The 13992-nt window shown below is 41.3% G+C and overlaps 1 protein-coding gene across 3 annotated transcripts in view; it reads right to left on the bottom strand.

The window, feature by feature from the left end:
- tmco3 (transmembrane and coiled-coil domains 3) overlaps positions 1-13992 on the bottom strand; it is a 67904-nt gene that overhangs the window by 38937 nt on the left and 14975 nt on the right. For 2 of the 3 annotated variants that reach the window (XM_060833333.1, XM_060833334.1), the window contains exons 4-5: positions 11092-11283; positions 5293-5421 (exon numbers count right to left, since the gene is read on the bottom strand). In XM_060833333.1, the coding sequence (XP_060689316.1) occupies positions 5293-5421; positions 11092-11283 (321 nt within the window). The remainder of the gene's footprint in view (positions 1-5292; positions 5422-11091; positions 11284-13992) is intronic. The other variant, XM_060833335.1, reaches the window with a different exon arrangement.

The following is a 13992-nucleotide window of genomic DNA, read 5'->3' as shown; positions in this document are numbered from 1 at the left end:
AACAACCCTCCACCACCACCCTCTGTGTTCTTTCTTTTGAGCTAGTTCTGTATCCAAATGGCAAGTTCTCCCTGTATTCCATGAGATCTAACCAGTCTCCTACTGGGGTAACCTTGTCGAATGCCTTACTGAAGTCCATATAGGTCACATCTACCACTCTGCCCTCATCAATCCTCTTTGTTACTTCAAAAAACTCAAGTCAAGTTTGTGAGACATGATTTCCCACGGACAAAGCTATGTTGACTATCCCTAATCCGTCCTTACCTTTCCAAATACATGTATCTCCTGTCCCTCAGGATTCCTTCCAACAACTTGCCCTCCACCAATGTCAGGCTCACTGGTACATTGTTCCCTGGCTTGTCCTTACCATCTTTCTTAAATAGTGGCACCGCATTAGCCAACCTCCAGACTTCTGGCACCTCACCTGTGACTATCAATGATACAAATATCTCAGCAAGGGGCCCAGCAATCACTTCTCTGGCTTTCCACAGAGTTCTAGGGTACACCTGATCAGATCCTAGGGATTTATCTACTTTTATGCGTTTCAAGACACCCAGCACTTCCTCCTCTGTAAGATGGACATTTTTCCAGATGTCACCATCTATTTTCCTATAGTCTATACCTTCCACGTCCTTCTCCACAGTAAGCACTGATGCAAAACACTCATTTAGTATCTGCCCCACCTCCTGCGGCTCCACACAAAGGCCGCCTTGCTGATCTTTGAGGGGCCCTGTTCTCTCCCTAGTTATCCTTTTGTCCTTAATGTATTTGTAAAAACGCTTTGGATTCTCCTTAACTCTATTTGCCAAAGCTATCTCATGTCCCCTTTTTGCCCTCATTGTTTCCCTCTTAAGCATACTCTAACTGCCTTTATACTCTAAGGATTCCCTCGATCTATCCTGTGTATACCTGGCATATACTTCCTTCTTTTTCTTAACTAAACCCTCAATTTCTGTAGTCATCCAGCATTCCCTATACCTACCAGCCTTTCCTTTCACCCTGACAGGAATATACTGTCTCTGTACTCATTATGTCATTTTTGAAGGCTTCCCATTTTCCAGCCATCCCTTTACCTGTGAATATCTGCCCCCAATCAGCTTTCGAAAGTTCTTGCCTAATCCTGTCAAAATTGGCCTTTCTTTAATTTGGAACTTCAACTTTTAGATGTGGTCTATCCTTTTCCATCACTATTCTAAAAATAATAGAGTTATGGTCATTGGCCCCAAAGTGCTCCCCCACTGACACCTCAGTCACCTGTCCTGCCTTATTTCCCAAGAGTAAGTCAAGTTTTGCACCTTCTCTAGTAGGTGCATCCACATACTGAATCAGAAAATGTTCTTGTACATGCTTAACAAATTCCTAAACCCTTAACACTACGGCAGTCCCAGTCTATGTTTGGAAAGTTAAAATCCCCTACCACAACCACCCTATTATTCTTACAGATAACTAAGATCTCCTGACAAATGTGCTTCGCATTTTCCCGCTGACTATTAGATGGGTCTATAATACAATCCCAATAAGGTGATCGTCCCTTTCTTATTTCTCAGTTCCACCCAAATAACTTCCCTCGATGTATTTTGGGGAATATCCTCCCCTCAGTACAGTTGTATGCTATCCCTTATCAAAAAGGCCACTCCCCCTCCTCTCTTGCCTGTCTTTCTGTCCTTCCTGTAGCATTTGCATCCTGGAACACTAAGCTGCCAGTCCTGTCCATCCTTGAGCCATGTTTCTGTAATTTCTATGATAACCCAGTCCCATATTCCTAACCATGCTAAGTTCATCTGCCTTCCCTGTTCGGCCCCTTGCATTAAAATAAATGCAGTTTAATTTATCTGTCCTAACTTGTTCTCTGTTTTATCCCTGCCTGCCCTGACTGTTTGGCTTGCTTCTTTTTTCAACTGTACCAGTCTCAGATTGATTTCTTTCCTCACTATCTTCCTGGGTCCTAACCCCACCCCCCCCACAGAAATATTTGTCTGTGCCTCGGGCTAGAGAGTCCCCTAACACAATCGATCTCTTGAAACTCATTGTATTAGACCCAGTCTCGATAACAGAAACTTGGCTGTTTGTGCTACATTCCCAAGCATCCATCAGCCCCTACATTTTCCGAAACAGCATACTTGTTTGAAATGAGGATAGTCACATAAGACTCCTGCACTACCTGCCTACCCCCCTTACCTTTCCTGGAGTTAACCCATCTATGTAACTGTATCTGCAACTTTTCTCCCTTCCTATAGCTGCCATCCATCACACCCCCTTGCTCTCGTGAATTCACTCCAACTATCCCATGTGATCTGATAGGATTCACAACTAACAGCATTTATTAAGTATATAATCCTCAGTAACACGTAAACTCGCCCTAAGGTCCCAAATCTGATAAGAGCAGCATATCGCTCTACTAAGGGCCATTTTTGCTTCTTCCAATCTGCAGACTCAGAAAATAGCTCCATCTTATTCCTCTACAAAACACTGCCCCAGGCTAACTTAATACTTATGATTTATATTAAGTTTAATCAAGACACATATCTCAAGAAAACAATCAAGAAAAGAACCCACTCTACTCATGACTACAGTCTCCCCAAGGCCACACTTAAAATTATTCACTTATCTGTCTCTGTGCTGTGACCTTTCCAACAAGTTCCTCCAAGATCAGTTGTGGATTTCACTGTTTGTTAATTTTCCCAGATGCACTCCGATGTCCAGCGTTACATGAATTCAAAAGCAAAGGCAGTAACTGTGCAGGTTCACTGTCAGTTAGCAGTGTGGGTTTCTCTCTCTCTCTCGTGCTGACCTCACCACGTGCTGCCTTAATCTGTTCCTCTCCCTTTTAAAAGTGCCGTTACCAAAGTCTATCCTGAAGCCTTCTTTATATAATAGTATTGCCCATCAAATATTTATGTATTTTCTCCTTCAATGCATCTATGGTCTCTAACTCAACCACTTTCTGTCGTACAAGTTGCACATTCTATCAACTGTTTGAATAAAGACGTTGCACTGTCCTGAGTGCCATCCTGAATTTATTAGTGACCGCTTTATATTTTGTTCCTAAGTTTCATCACATCCGCAAATGCACAGCTACAGTAGTCCATTAAACTCTTTCATAAAGTTGAAAATCTTTAACAGGCCAGCCTTCAGCCTTCCCTTCTCTCAATACTGAAACAGCTTGTATCGAAGTTACAAATGACATCCTGAGATACTGGGATCGTGGCAAACTCCCTTCTTGGTTTGTCAGCAGCCTTTGATACAGCAACCAAACTGTCCTCCTCCACCCCCTCTCCATTGTCATCCAGCTGGGTGGTACTGCTCTCACCTAGTTCCATTCTTATCTATTTAATCTTGTTTCTCACCCACATCCTGCCCAGGCACCCATGTTCTGAAAACACAGCATCAGTTTTTATATCTAAGGTGAGACTAAACTAACGTGTTTGCACCATTAGAGCCATATTTGTTGAGCTTCAGCCACAATTTTCACTATTGCCAAGAGAGCCTACTCCCATCTCAATAGCATCAGCTAGCTTCATCTGTCTCAGCTCACCTGCTGCTGAAGCCTTCATTCATTCCTCATTTGCCAGATGAGTAAATTCCAAAACCCCCCTGCTTAGCTCCTATCTCTACCTTCTGTAGACTTCAGACCCCAATGTCTTAAAGCCCACCAAATCCTATTCACTTAAAACATCTGCACTCACTAACATCAGCTCCATCTGAAATAACAGCTTGATTTTAACATTTCTTACGTTTTCATTTATTTTTAAAAGAGAAAAGATAAATAAAACAAAAACTGCCTCCATTACGAACAGGAAAGGATGGCCGTAAATATATTTCAATTCACTGCTTCCTCTTGTCCAAGAGGCTCAGTACATTTTGCTCTTGTGAAGCTCTTTGGAATGCTTTGTTAACAACACTGTTGTCAATGTTGCTAGAAGCCTCAGCCTGTTCATGCTGACTGATAGCTATAACTACTCAAGAACATGATAATAGCATAAGCAACACATATTACATCACACTGGAAGTAGCAATTTTGGCACATTAGTTATGCTAGTGATAACCCCTTGATTGGAGCTGTTCACTCTCGGCACATTTGCCTAATCTTTCCCCACATTTTTCCTTTTCAAATACTTATGAATCACAATTTAAACAATGTTCTTATTCCAAAATGTCTATAATGTATGTTGTGCTGTATTAGTAAAATGAATTGGATCCCAAGGCTTTCAGAGCCTATGATGGATCAATACATTGGCATAGCTATGTATGTAAATCTCATTTAAAGGACTGGGCTTTTTGAAAATGAAGGTGCAACCTTAACAATACTATTCATGGCTGAAGGCTGTAAGTGAGCAGAATTAAAAAAAATTACACGACACCATGTTATAGCCCAACAGGTTTACTTGAAAACAGAAGCTTTCGGAGCCTTGCTCCTCCTTCAGGTGGTGTGTGATTTTTGACTTTATCCACCCCAGTTCAACACCATCACCTCCACGTTGCAGGTGAGTAGGGAAGCGTTTGGCTCAGTGTTTGGTGTACAATATGGCTTAAGGCAGCACACAGCCCATTTTTTTTCATTTCTCAGTCAGAGGAGAGAGAAAAAAAACAAGATAAATAAACTACTAATTTCCACAAGCAAGACTTCCTTGATGCAAAAGGACAAGGCATAACTATAACTTGTAAATATATATCATTAACCTAGTCAAATTGGCCAGCATTCATAGAGCATTATCAAACAGAATTTAACACTGAGCCATGTGGGAAGATACTAGAGAAACCGAACATTAATACAGCGAAAGGAGCAAGTTTTAAGGAGCATTTTAAAGAGGAAAGAAAGGAAGAGACAGAAGCAAATGGAGAACTCCAGAGCTTGGCTATCCTGGAGGTATAGCTACCAATGGTGGGACAATTAAAATTGGGATGATAAATGGCTAGAATTAGATTAGCACAGATAGAGATAAGACTGAAAGTCATTATTGAGTGAAATATCCACAACTACAAATGCATTCTGTGCTATATAAAAAGGAGATGGAGCAGACATGGTGGCAAATCTCACCACTAGCACTCTGTACCACAACTTCAAAAAGTTAAATTATTCAACCAGGGTTCACACAATAACAGACTAATTGCACTGCTACTTCTTTTACAACAACTTGCACATTCTTCACACTATAAAACTAACTGCTGTACATCTTATCAATTAAAGTGCACCACTCTCCTACGGTGTAAGATATATTAAGTTAGTGAACTGCTTGCTCCAAGAAAACTTCAGCTGAATACAGTGCCCGCTGACAGAAGTAGAATTCATACCTTGATGCGGTTTAGTCCTGAGGGACCCAAGAGAACCCCACAAACAATATAACCAAACATTGTAGGAAGCCCCATTAAGGTACAAATCCAGCCACAAGGCAGAGATATCACCACAATGGAAATTATATCCTGCAAATAAATTGAAAATTTAAATAAGTTTAAAAATTAAGGTATGAACACAATTTTGTCCAATTTTAAGCAAATTTTAATTTGTGTATTTACCTCAAGCATACATTTAAGGTTGTTGTTGAAACATGTGGTGCTGGAAAAACACAGCAGGCCAGGCAGCATCCGAGGAAATTTTAAGGTTGTTGCTCTGGCTCATGAAAATATTAATCCATTTTTAAGAGAGGAAGATCTCAAATTGTTTGGACATCCTTCAAACCTAATTTGAAAACTAGCACAATCTGCAAGAACGGGAAGTACTGGAATAAATGGGAGAACATTGGCTCCAGACCACTGGCTTGGGGAGTGGAAAGATCACTGATACACACAAAGACTGGTTATGGGGGAAACTTATATTTGAGTCCCATCTGAGGCAGGGAATACACACAATGTTAATCAATTCCTCAAGAGAAGCCTCCCTGTTGACAGGAAACTACCCTAAAAATGTGGACATGTGTGTGGATAAAAGTCTGTCCTATTCAACTGTAGCCTTCCTTGCAGTAATAGGAGTCATAAAACGTACAAAATGCCATTTGAGATGAGATGAAAGTGTCTGAAAGTTACTTGGAGGACTCAGTTCTGAGTCAATGAGGTAAAAGCTAGAAACTCAGATTCTCTCAAAGGCTTTAAGGCCAGGAGAGTTGGAATGGAGCCAAGTAGACTTTTCACAAGTATCAAGGTCAAACCAATAACTGAGAAAACAGAACTAACAAACTAAGGCTAATTCATCCAGTGCAAATAACTATGTTCTATGGGATATTATCAACATTTTTACAAAAGTTAGATTTGGTGTACTATCTTATCCATCAGACCAATCAGAGATCTTGGTCCTCAAATACTGGTTTTCCTCAGACAGCCATAGGCTGAGCTAGCATATTGGAAATGATCATGAATTTCATCATCTCCATATTCCTGAGACTAACATCATGCTTTACCAGGTAACAGCATCCCCCACATTCTTGCCTTCTTTAGACACTAAAGGAAGCTCCTCAAAGCATTGCACCTCAGCACTGCATGTGCAAGATCCTCTAAATCTTGTGGCAAAAAAGGGTCTTCAATGGCAACATACACTCCCAAGACAACAGCAACTGAGCAGGAACGGTTGCATATATGCCTGATACAATGCTCCTGAAGAAACAAATGTGTTAGCTGGAGTTCGGTTGGGGCAGGAAACCTGCAGGACAACAGATGTCCTCAAAGTGCCCACAAAAAAGTTAGAGTATCCATTGGGTAATCTGGTTTGGGAGTAACCAAAATGGAGAACTTTAATTTCAGAAAGCACCAAACAGATTGAAGAACTTAACTGAGAACATGCTACGGTGACATTGAGGCGTTGGACTCAAATACCTCACCGTTAAGTACTAGCTGCCCTATGTGTAGCACAGGCTGAGGGTCAAGCACTGAATATACCAGCCATCTCAGAACCCACTGAACCAGGGTGGAAGCAAAGCATCCCCAATCTCAAGAGACTGCCAGAGAGAGACTAGTTAGCAAGGTTAGATCACATGGAATACAGAGAGAACTAGCCATTTGGATAGAGAACTGGCTCAAAGGTAGAAGACAGAGGGTGGTGGTGGGGGTTGAATTTCAGACTGGAGGTCTGTGACCAGTGGAGTGCCACAAGGGTTGGTGCTGGGTCCCTGCTTTTATATAAATGATTTGGATGTGAACATAGGTGGTATAGTTAATAAGTTTACAGATTATACCAAAATTGGATATATAGTGGACAGCGAAGGTGTCCTCACAGTACAAAGGGAACTTGATCAGATGAGCCAATGGGCTAAGGAGTTGCAAATGGAGTTTAATTTAGATAAATGAGAGCTGCTGCATTTTGGAAAAGCAAATCAGAGCAGGACTTATACACTTAATGGTAAGGTCCTATGGAGTATTGCTGAACAAAGAGACCTTAAAGTGCAGGTTCACAGTTTCTTGAAAGTACAGTCGCAGCTAGATAGACTTGTGGAGATTTATAGGATTGAGAGGGGCATGGATAGGGTAAATAGGCAAGGTCTCTTCCCAGGTGGTGGGGATGTCCAGAACTAGAGGGCATAGCTTTAGGGTGAGAGAGGAAAGTAGAGCAATATTTTCACGCAGAGGGTGGTGTGGCTATGAATGTGCTGCCAGAGGAAGTGATGGAGGCTGGTACATTTGTAGAATTTAGGAGGCATCTGGAGAAGTATATGAATAGGAAGGGTTTGGAGGGATATGGGTCAAGTGCTGATAAATGGGACTAAATTAGGTTAGGATATCTGGTCGACATGGACGCATTGGATCGAAGGGTCTGTTTCCGTGCTGTACATCTCTACGACTCTATGATACTGAATAAAGAACAAGGAACATTACAGCACAGGAACAGGCCCTCCAAACCTGCGCCGATATAGATCCGCTATCTAAACCTGCTGCCTATTTTCTAAGGATCTGTATCCCTTGCTCCCTGCCCATTCGTGTATCTGTCTAGATACATCTTAAATTAGGCTATCATTCCCTCCCCTACCAACTCTGCTGGCAACACATTCCAGGCACCCACCAACCTCTGTGTGAAGAACTTTCCATGCATATTTCCCCTAAACTTTTCCTCTCTCACTTTGAACTCATCACCCCTAGTAATTAAGTCCCTTTGGGAAAAAAACATTCTTGCTATCCAACTTGTCTATACTTCTCATGATTTTGTAGATCTCAATCAGGTCCCCCCCTCAATCTTCTTTTTTCCAATGAAAGTAATCCTAATCTACTCAACCTTTCCTTATAACTAACAACCTCCATACCAGGCAACATCCTGGTGACCCTCCTCTGTACCTTCTCTAAAGCATCCACATCCTTTCGGTAACGTGGCGACCAGTACTGTATGCAATATTCCAAATGTTGGCGAACCAAAGTCTAATACAACTGTAACATGACATGCCAACTCTTGCATTCAATACCCTGCCCAAAGAACATATGCATGCTGTATGCCTTCTTGATCACTCTAATGACCTGCGTTGCCACCTTCAGGGTACAATGAACCTGAACACCCAGATCTCGCTGCACATCAATTTTCCCCAGGACTTTTCCATTTACTGTATAGTTTGCTCTGGAGTTACATCTTCCAAATGCATCACCTCGCATTTGTCCAGATTGAACTCCATCTGCCATTTCTCTGCCCAACTATCCAATCTATATATTCTGCTGTATTCTCTGACTGTCCCCTTCACCAACTGCTACTTCACAAATCTTAGCGTAATCTGCAAACTTGCTAATGACACAACCTACACCTTCCTCCAAATCATTTATGTATATCACAAACAACAGTGCTCCCAGCACAGATCCCTGTGGGATTTCACTGGTCACAGGTCTCCATTTTGAGAAGCTGCCTTCTGCTACTACTTTGTCTCCTGTTGCCCAGCCAGTTCTCTATCCACCTAGCTAGAACATTCGGGACCCCATGAGACTTCATGAAGGCAGCATTTAGTATGCTTTCCTTTATTGGTCACAACATTGAGTATAACAGTTGGGAGGTCATGTTGCAGCTGTACAGGACATTGGTTAGGCCACTGTTGGAATATTGCATGCAATCCTGGTCTCCTTCCTATCGGAAGAATGCTGTGACACTTGAAAGCGTTCAGAAAAGATTTACAAGAATGTTGCCAGGTTTGGAGGATTTGAGCTATAGGGAGAGGCAGAATACGCTGGGGCTGTTTTCCCTGCAGCGTCAGGAGCTGAGGGGTGGCCTTATAGAAGTTTTAAAATCATGAGGGATATGGATAGGGTAAACAGACAAGGGCTTTTCCCTGGAATCCAAAACGCAGAGGGCATAGGTTTAGTGTGAGAGGGGAAAAGATATAAAAGGAACCTAAGGGGCAACCTTTTCACATAGAGGGTGGTGCGTGAATGGAATGAACTGCTAGAGGAAGTGGTGGATGCTAGTACAATCACAGCATATGAAAAGCAAGGGTTGAGGGGGATATGGGCCGGGTGCTGGCAGGTGGGACTAGACTGGGATATAGTTGGACAGAAGGGTCTGTTTCCATGCTGTATACCTTTATGAATCTAAGAGGAGCAGGCAGATTTAGAAGATCCACCACCTTAGCAGAGCAAAAGAAAATGTATAATAAAATGCAAATTCACCCACATTGTTCACATCAAAACATGAAAATTAAAATATCATTAGCAATTCGCTGTGCACCTCTACATCATACAGAACAAGGTGCAAACATATACTGAAATCAGTAGCACTTTTAAAAATAAGTTCAGTGTATGTCTTGATTAACCTTACTGCAACTTTTCAAACTTGACTGGTCACCTCCAAAAAGAATAAGAATGATGTAACCTGCACAATGTTACTGAGTGGATGGAATATTGAGTGCCAAGCACCACACAATCTAGTATTGGTACCTGAAGACAGGGACTGAACCAATAACAGAATAGGTGATTTGAATTTCACTCTTACATCAATTTTAATTGCTTGTTTCAAATTCCTTTCCTTAGTAAACACTGCCCTCCTTCAGTCTTTTCCTCAAACAATACACAGTAGGATTGCATCATCCAATAGTTGATTGTTTGTCCCCAAAGAAATGAATACATGAATAGGAAGAGAATAGAGGGATACAGATCCTGTAAGTGAAGACGGTTTTAGTATGGAATGACAAAAAGCCTCAGCGCAGGCTTGGACGTCAAAGTGCCTGCTCCTATGCTCTACGGTTCTCTGTTCAAATGTAATGGCCTTGAAATGGCACCTTTAATGACGAACATCACAAATTAGACATTTACACCTACCACGCCACTTTAATATATTTCTGTTGAAAAGCAAAGTCCCTGTAAATGATTTCATTGGTTTTGATACTTCCCTAATTTTTGTTACCAGCCACAAATTAAGCTTTTGTTTTTAATAACCTGCTCTGTAAATCAAAAAATATAAATAACAAAGACAGCGCCAGGGACCTGGGTTCGATTCCCAGCTCAGGCAACTGTCTATGTGGAGTTTGCACATTCTCCCAGTGTCTGTGTGGGTTTCCTCCGGGTGCTCCGGTTTCCTCCCACAGTCCAAAGATGTGTGGGTCAGGTGAATTGGTCATGCTAAATTGCCCATAGTCAGGGGTGAATATGGGGAATGGGCGGGTTACTCTTCGGAGGGTCGGTGTGGACTTCTTGGGCCGAAGGGCCCGTTTCCATACTGTAGGGAATCTAATCTAACCTAATCCACTGGCAAACTATAAGACAGAATAAAGAACAACATTCACTAAAGGAATGTGGATGGCTTCATATGGCAGCATTAGCATGGAGACGAACACATGAAAACTAATGCAACAGTTGGAATGGGCATGAATTATTTCAGTTTATCTCTGGCTCTTTAATAATCAGGAAGTGTTTAAGTGGTTAAGAATGGATAACAATAACAAAAACAAACCAAAAGAAGTACGGAGGCTGTAAATCAGAAACAAAAACAGAAATCGCTGGAAAAGCTCAGGAAGTCTGGCAGCACCTGTGGAGAGAAATCAGAGTTAGTGTTTAGAGTCCAGAAATCCTTCCAATCCACCTTTACAGTCACCAAGAATCAATTCTTTCGAAAATCTAACCTGAAAAGTCTGAGATTTTAAAAAGACCATAAGTGAACATAAAGGGCCATGGTTACAATAATAAAATGCAGGCTTCAATTACCTTGATAAAGTGAATATCAGCTCGTGGGATTGTGGAGTCCCTGGGTTTGGTCAGGATGTACTGGTTGTTCTGAGAGTCAATGAGCATACTCAGCCCCAAACCACCCTCTACTTCATGCACAGAAAGGTTTTGCTTGTGGTCTTCCTGGTCCTCTTCAACTCTAATAACAGCTTCAACGTTTCCACCACGGACCTGAAAAGTACCAGATTGTAAGTCCACACTTTATTGTGGACCAATTGAGCTAATTGCAGCACTTGGCTCAGACAAAACACACTGATCAGCATGGTGCAATTAAAATCCAGTCTGCGTCAAAGTCAATGCATCAGCCCAGATAAACTCTAATAGAACTAAGACATTATAACTCTATGATTTGCTTAGTTGTTAGTGAACAAAACAAGTCCCAGTCATCAACTGCAACTTTCAATCTTGAGCTATTCCTTCAACTAAGCAGTTCAAGGATACTTGGGAGTGCAGTGAAATAGGATGTGAGCTGTTTTAAGAACCTGTCTCTCTAAATGTAATTTTTAATTGGAAAGCTGTATGTGAAATTGGCAATTCTTATCTGATTGGAAAATTACAATTTTTAAAAGGCTGACAGTAAGGTTTTCATTCAGAGGGAGTTAAGACCATAAGACATAGTCCATTTGACCCACTGAGTCTGCTCTGACATTAAATGTGATCATGGCTGATTTGATCACTTTCCTGCCTTTTCCCTTACACCTCTTGATTCCTGTACTGATTAGAAATCTCTCTCAGCTTTGAATATTTTTAACAATCCAGCCTACTGTGATAAAGAATTACACAGCTGCATACTCTCATGAAAGATGTTTCTCCTCAGCTGTCTTAAATGGGCAACCCCATACTCTAATTATGCCCTCAGGTCCTAGATTCTCCCACAAGGGAAACAACCTCTCCACATCTACCCTGTCAAATTCCCTCCGAATCTTATGTTTCAGTAAGGTCTCCCTCATTCTTCTAAACTCCAATGAAGAGAGGCCTGGACTCCCTCCAATACCAGTACATCTTTCCTTAGACAAGGGGACCAAAACTGTACAGTGTATTCCAGCTGTGATCTATCTAGTATCCTGTATAGCAAGACTACCTTATTTTAATGACTCTCTCAGTCATTCCTGAAGGGCTTTTGCCCAAAACGTCGATTCTCCCGCTCCTTGGATGCTCCCTGACTTGCTGTGCTTTTCCAGTACCACACTCTCGACTTTATTTTAATACTCCATTCTTTTCACAAAAAGACCAAGAGTAAAAATTGCCTTCCTTTTACCCACTGAACTTGGATGCTAATTTTTTGTGATTCATGCACAAATTACTCATTGTGAATTTCTGCTCTTTACCTTTTAGTGCACTTTGGTTTAACACCAGCAACAATCTTATACCTAACAAGCTATCTTTAAGACATACTTTAACAAATACTAGGAACCTAAACACAAACTAAAGACAAGCATTACTTTTTAAAAATAATTCATAATGGAATGTGGGTAATACTTGGAGAAAGTAGCAGTGTACTGCCTTCTATTTGGTGTCGGTACACTCACAGTGCTGTTAGTGTGGAAGTTCCAACTATTCATCCCAGCAATATATTTCCAATACAGGATGATGAGCAGCTTAGAGGAACTTGTAGCATTCACCAACCTTAAATGCAAGTTCACAAAGTCTGTTCTCATCATTCAATACAGACTGAAGAAAGAGGGACAGTATCAATTCAGAAAGTTGCCCTTTAATTATTAGGATGAGACACGCACTAAACCTGTGACACTCCCTGTAGCTGAGTGTTCTGTATCAGGTGAAGTCGAATTTAACACTTGAGATGTGGGGCACTGACTGGACAGAAGTAGCTGAGATAATTTACTTTTGGTTCTGAGACTGCCTTTGCCTAATTCAGCTGCAACCAACGTTAAGAACTCTACCTCACACCGTAATGGCAAAGCCAACCACACCTTAAGGCCTGAGTGTGTGCCATTGGATTCAAATGGCAATTATCAGACATTCTAGGTAGGAATAGTGACACTGTGCCAATGTGTCAGTGGAGATCACTATTTGATGGTTAAACACCATACCTCGCTGGAATAGTGCTTAGTGAGTTCAGAAGCAGGAATACCATCACTAAACCAAATCTAGGTAGCAGTATCTGATAAATGCTCTACATCTTTGGTGTATGTCCTAACAACAATTTTCTGTCTATTCTGAACTCCATTCTCCCAAATTACTATCATTTATACTCAAATAACCTAATTCCCCATAGTGTGCATGTTCCTCCCCAATTCCCACATCTACCTTACCAAATGAACAAAACACAAATTGAAAGTTATGTATTGTTCACTAACATTTCAATGTATCTAATAAGTTATCTTTCTGCCTTTCACTGTCTTCACTAAACTTTTTTTTAGTTGAAGTTCTCAGCTTTCCCCAAAGGCTCCAACCTGGATTTAATGCATTTCCCTTGCACTGATTGCAAGCAGTCAGTTGCGCTCACTGGACAATAGTATCTAACCCTCCACTAAAACCAAAAAGTGTATTCAACATAAAGTGTCTTTGCTGTTTAAAACCAAGCTCATTTTTTTTTTGGATTAGATTACTTAGTGTGGAAACAGGCCCTTCGGCCCAACAAGTCCACACCGACCCGCTGAAGCGTAACCCACCCAGACCCATTCTCCTACATTTTACCCTTCACCTTTACCACCCACCTTAAACTAATTATCTATGTTCTGTGTCTATTGTGTTGATACACAGATACTGCCTGAGGGCAACAGGGTATGTTTTACTGTACTTTTCCATGTAATGGCTCGTTGGCCATCTTGTGTCTGTGTATCCAGTGTCAGCATGCGCCGTGTCAACTCCCACTTTCAGATATAAAATTGGACTGGAAAGGTTTATAAAATAAAATCA

This window comes from Hemiscyllium ocellatum, chromosome 12 (assembly GCF_020745735.1).
Source record: "Hemiscyllium ocellatum isolate sHemOce1 chromosome 12, sHemOce1.pat.X.cur, whole genome shotgun sequence".
NCBI classification, from domain to species: domain Eukaryota; kingdom Metazoa; phylum Chordata; class Chondrichthyes; order Orectolobiformes; family Hemiscylliidae; genus Hemiscyllium; species Hemiscyllium ocellatum.
Note: the sequence above shows the minus strand (reverse complement) of the source record. Positions and strands in the feature narration are given on the sequence as shown.